The sequence below is a fragment of the Myotis davidii genome, unplaced genomic scaffold, assembly GCF_000327345.1.
Source record: "Myotis davidii unplaced genomic scaffold, ASM32734v1 scaffold299, whole genome shotgun sequence".
NCBI classification, from domain to species: Eukaryota; Metazoa; Chordata; class Mammalia; order Chiroptera; family Vespertilionidae; genus Myotis; species Myotis davidii.
The window spans coordinates 2,584,352-2,589,628 of NW_006293088.1; the positions used below are offsets into that span (position 1 = coordinate 2,584,352).

Genomic DNA, 5,277 nt, shown 5'->3' on the forward strand with positions numbered 1-5,277 from the left:
CTCATTTAAAATGGGATAATATCTAGGCATTTTGCGGAGTTTAACCACTCGGGTACCACCATTCTTGTCGCCACCAACTGGTTTTGTGACAGTAGCAGGAACTTTCTCCTTTTTCTTTTCAATCCTGGACTTAGGGGCCGAATACTTCCTCTTGTACATGCCTTTCGCGAATACATAGCCAACCGGGAGTATCTGCCAACTCCTCTGACGAGGACGGGGTTTCGGCTGCAGTGGGGCTTCCCCTTGTTCGGGGCCTTAACCTTGCCGCCGGCATCGGCCTTCTTCTTGGCTGCCGGTTTCTTCTCCTTAGAGTCAGGTTTCTTTTCCTTAGTATCTGGCGTCTTCTCCTTGGCATCCGGCTTCTCGGTTTTCTTTTCACCCTCCATCTTGCAAATTGGGGAAGAGCTCATTTTTAAGATCTTGAGCAAGTCCTTTGATCTCCCTGAGTTGCTTTCTCCCCCCTTCCCCCCTCCCCCTTGAAGGCAGCGGTGTTGAACTCATCTCGGGGCCCTGAAGAGCAGGATTAACACAGTGATGATAATAATAATACCGAGCACTGCTGTGGACAGGGCGCTGTTGTAAAGAATCCTAGGAGGAAATAGTATTTCACCTCCACTCTATAGAAGAGGGAACCGGCACGGAGAGGCAGTGGACCCCCTCCTCCTGCAGAAGGGGGATTTGATTACGTTTCAGAGGAAAGACGAGGGCTCCGACTCAGCAACGGAGAGGACCGATGGTCAGAAGATGTCACTGAGCGGGTAGCCACCGACGTAGGAGACACCAACCCCCCAGCCCCGCCCCAAAGCAGGCAACCCAACTCCGCCCCCCGCGTCGTCATGGCAACACTCTCCGCACATGCGCCTCTTGCACCCGGACCTGGCCTGGTGAAGCTCCTCAAAGCCAAGAGGATTTCGGCCCCGCAGAAGCAGGCCGAGCGGACTGGGCGGCTGGAGGGGGAGCAGGAGCGTGGGAAGGACTTTTAAAGGGGCGCGCAGGGGCTGCCGATGGTGAGGGCTGGGAGCCCCGGAAGTCGGTATCGAGGAGGCAGAGGAGAAGCTGGGCGGTGTGACCTCTCCAGGAGGTGACCAGGGAGGAAGGAGCTGTGTAAATGCCCTCGGGGCAATATTGGGATGGCTGCCCCCAGGGAGAAAGACGGGGTAGAAGGGACTATGGAATTACACTTTCTGGGCAAGATGAGGTAGAGGGGGATGGGTAACCCCCCAGGACAGTGACGGGAGCGTAGACTGGAAAGATGCTAACGGGGTAATAAGAACGGTGGGCTCCACTCTGCTCCACCCGAGGAGGGAGCTAGGACTCGCGGAGCCAGGGGGGCTCATAGGTCCAGCTTGGGACAGTTACCCTCTCCCTTCCCCTGCCCTCAGCGTTCTGCCATCTCCCACCCCGTCCCGGTGCCCAGCCATGGCCAGACCACCCGCCCCTGGCTCAGTGATTGTCCCCGACTGGCACGAAAGCGCCGAGGGCAAGGAGTGCCTGACCTGCATCCTGCGCAAGAACCGCCGGCGGGTGTTTGGTAAGTAACCCCTCCCCCCCCCCGCCCCCCCAGCCTGTCACTTGCCATTCCTTAGGGAGAACAGTGTCACCTGGGGATGGGGGGCGGGGCGCAGAGAAGCAGGGCAGTGAGGGCCTTTGGCACTGCATTCCTCAGCCTTGGGACCTCTGGTCTATCCCTGGGGCCCTCACCCCGAACTCGCCTTAGAGCTAATTCCACCATCAGAGCCAGGATCATGGAAACAGGCGAAACCCTGCCAGAAACTACAGTCACCAGAGAGGCTGTTGATTGAGCCCTCACCCCATGCCAGGCCCTCTGCTGGGCACTTGACACAGCAGACTCTGGTTTCACCTTCTCCGCAGCACATCTCACAGACGTGTTCAGACTAGCGAGGGACACAAGCCTCTTTCATATCCTGCTCGCTCCCGGATAAGACACTCCTGTTCCCCAGGATGAAGCCAACTCTCCAGGTGGGGCCGGGCTGACAGGCCAGCAGAGGGGCCTGGCATGGGCTGTGAGAGTCCGGCTCTGACCAGGGGAGACAGAGTCCCAGAAAGCTTCAAACCAGAGAATGAGAGGGCATCCCGCAACGGAGGACTCTGAGGTCCTGTGCCTATCGATGTAGCATCATTTTAGACTTTTATTTTGCAAGTTTTAAATTAAAAACATGCCTAGCTCTGACTGATGTGGCTCAGTTGGTTGGAGTGTCATCCCACACACCAGAAAATGGTGGGTTCAATTCCCGGTCAGGGCACATTCCCAGGTTGTGGGTTTGATCCCCAGTCAAGGTGTGCACAGGAGGCAACTGGTCGATGTCTCTCACATCCACGTTTCTCTCTCTCTCTCTCCCCCTCTCTCTCTCTTCCTTCCACTCTCTAAAGTCAAGTTTAAAAATTATGAAGATCTTGATATATTAACTATAAGGAGTTTATTTGTAGTAATTGAGAATGCTTTTGCTGATATTTCTCTACTGAGGAAAGAATTATGAAACCCCTTGCCTTTACATGTGAGAAATCTAGGACGTGATAATAATATCAACACAAACCATCTCATACGTCAAACTTAAAAACATAATTTGCTGTTTGGAGTGGGCTTGGCCCAGCTCACAGAGCAGTGTTCTCAGCAGAGCTGACCCAGGAATGCTGCTTGTGTCCCAGGCCTCAGTAATGAGTACAGAGAACCACGGGTGGTTGACGCTGAAAAAACCCTTAGAGAGGAAGTTGTCCCACCCAGGGTCTGATGGGGCAAGGCGCTGGGTGGGACCACCTGACCGCACATGGCTCCCTTCTTGCCCCAGGGCTGCTCGAGCGACCAGTGCTGCCCCCAGCTGTGGCCATTGACACGGCCAGCTACAAGATCTTCGTGTCTGGGAAGAGTGGTGTGGGCAAGACGGCGCTGGTGGCCAAGCTCGCTGGCCTGGAGGTGCCCTTGGCACACCATGAGACCACTGGTGAGTCCATCCTGGGGTGGAGAAAAGACTGTCCCTGGAGCACACAATCTGGGATTTGAACCCGCCCCTCCATTTACTCTGCAGCCTTGGAAAGTCACTCACCTCTCTGAGTTGCATTGGCTCCTCTGTCCAACAGGGATAATAGCATCCATCGCACGGGGTTGTCGGGAGGTTGGTACTCGAGATGGTGGTGGTAACATGCCTAGCATTGAGGTGGCGCAAGGCAAGTGCTCAGAAAACACTAAGCTTTTCTTGCTTCCTTCCATTGGATGCTGATTGACCATCACATTCCAACATCCTCCGGAGTCCTGGGAGCTTTGGGTCCCCTTGTACCTATGAGTGAAACTTGATTGTCATGGCTGCTGGGTCAAGGGCTCTGTCTGCCTGGTAGACGGGAGACTCCTCCAGGGCAGGTCGACTTCCCTCAGACTGAGAATTCTCCCGGGCTGGGGACTGTGCTTTCCCCATCAGACTTGGACCCTTGAGGGCAGGGACGTATTCTTCCAGTTCCTTCCTGGCCCCCCTACCTCTCTCCACCTCTGCCTCTCCTTCCCCAGGCATCCAGACCACCGTGGTATTTTGGCCTGCCAAACTGCAGGTCAGCGAGCGTGTCGTCATGTTCCGCTTTGAGTTCTGGGACTGCGGGGAGTCTGCGCTCAAAAAGTTCGACCACATGCTGCCGGTGAGCGGGCAGGTGGGCCTGGGTGGGTCCCGGCCGGGTTGGTTGTCCCGGGTGGGCCTCTGAGCCCGGCCTGCTTGGTTTTCAGGAGCCAGCATTGGGCTTGCATGGGCTGAGGGTGCTGCCCCTGCTGGGAGAGCTCGGAACTGGCGCTGGGGACTGGATCCCAGCCACTCACTGCTCGGGCCTCAGTTTCCCAGTCTGTGAAAGGAGGGGTTGTGCTGAGACTCTCAGGCCCTGCAGCGGACAGGGGGGTTCTGGTCCCGGGGTGCGGCCTTGAGCGAGCCTCTCCATCCCCAGGCTTGCAAGGAGAAGGCGGATGCTTTCCTCTTCCTCTTCTCGTTCACCGACCGTGCCTCCTTCGAAGACCTCCCTGGACAGCTGACCCGCATAGCAGGCGAGGCCCCTGGTGTCGTCAGGATGGTCGTTGGCTCCAAGTATCCTTTGGGTGGCCCCTAGGACTGTCAGAGGCCACACCTGGCAGGACATGCAGCCTACCTCTGCCCAGCTGTGGGTCCAGCCCCATAGGCTCTATCTTAAAGGCTGCAGCAGGCTCTCCCTCAGACCCTGGGTGTGGGGCTCCAGCGGGGAGGGAGAGGCTGGGTGTGACGGGATGGTTAGCAGTGTCACCTGGCCAGGCTCCTTAACCCTCCTCCAGGTTTGACCAGTACATGCACACGGACGTGCCTGAGCGTGACCTCACAGCCTTCCGGCAGACCTGGGAACTGCCCCTCCTGCGGGTGAAGAGTGTGCCAGGGCGGCGGCTGGCAGATGGGCGCACGCTGGATGGGCGGGCTGGGCTGGCTGACATTGCCCATGTGCTCAATGGCCTGGCAGAGCACCTGTGGCACCAGGACCAGGTGGCAGCTGGCCTGATTCCCAACCCTGCAGAGAATGCCCCCGGCTGACATGAGTGGGCACCTGTGGTCCTTACTCCTGACTTGCAGGTGACCCAGAGCAGGGGATGGGACCCGGAACCTAGGGCTTGGTCAGGAACCTTGATCTCAGCCTGAGGACTGGTCAGGGAGGATGGTGGCCTGTGAAGACTCTGCCCCAGCAGCACTTTCCTTGCAGAATTCATGGCATGAGGTGCAGGCACAAGGCTTTGTGGGGCAGTGGTTTGAGGTCCTCTGGCCTTCTCCCTTGGCCCCGGGGGACCCAGGCTCTGGAAACTGAAGAACTGCATGGGCAGGTCCCAGATCTCCAGCATCTCCCCAACCTCCAGCTGTCCCTCCCCTTCTGCAGCACACAGGGAAGATAAGATGACTGGGGAGAGAGGGGGTCTCAGCTGGGCCCTGCACCTCAAGTGACTTCAATCAAGAGCCAGTATTACAGGGTGGGGCAAAAGTAGGTTTACAGTTGCTTTTTTATGGGAAATAAGACTATATATATAAAAGCCTATGCAACCATTACGATTGGTCGGCCGAACAACTGGTTGACCAGTTGCTATGACATGTACTGACCACCAGGAAGCAGATGCTCAATGCAGGAGCTGCCCCCTGGTGGTCAGTGCGCTCCCACAGCCAACCTGTGGCCGACCAACCTCCCATGGTCCCTACCCCCGGCTGGCCCCCGATCAGCCCTGATCAGGACTAGGCAAGAAGGCCCCAATCGGCCCCAATCACCAGCCAGGCCGAG

The 5,277-nt window shown here is 57.4% G+C and overlaps 1 protein-coding gene across 2 annotated transcripts in view; it reads left to right on the forward strand.

Annotated features, from left to right (window-relative positions):
- Window positions 1-5,043, forward strand: part of RSG1 (REM2 and RAB like small GTPase 1) — a 6,774-nt gene extending 1,731 nt beyond the window's left edge. Inside the window, exons 1-6 of one of the 2 annotated variants that reach the window (XM_006766681.2) lie at window positions 489-1,007; window positions 1,383-1,531; window positions 2,808-2,960; window positions 3,518-3,642; window positions 3,940-4,076; window positions 4,298-5,043. In XM_006766681.2, the coding sequence (XP_006766744.1) occupies window positions 1,420-1,531; window positions 2,808-2,960; window positions 3,518-3,642; window positions 3,940-4,076; window positions 4,298-4,547 (777 nt within the window). In that variant the 5' untranslated portion in view covers window positions 489-1,007; window positions 1,383-1,419 and the 3' untranslated portion in view covers window positions 4,548-5,043. Of the gene's footprint in view, window positions 1-488; window positions 1,008-1,382; window positions 1,532-2,807; window positions 2,961-3,517; window positions 3,643-3,939; window positions 4,077-4,297 lie in introns of those variants that run through there. The other variant, XM_015565857.1, reaches the window with a different exon arrangement.
- The last annotated feature ends 234 nt before the right edge of the window (window positions 5,044-5,277 follow it).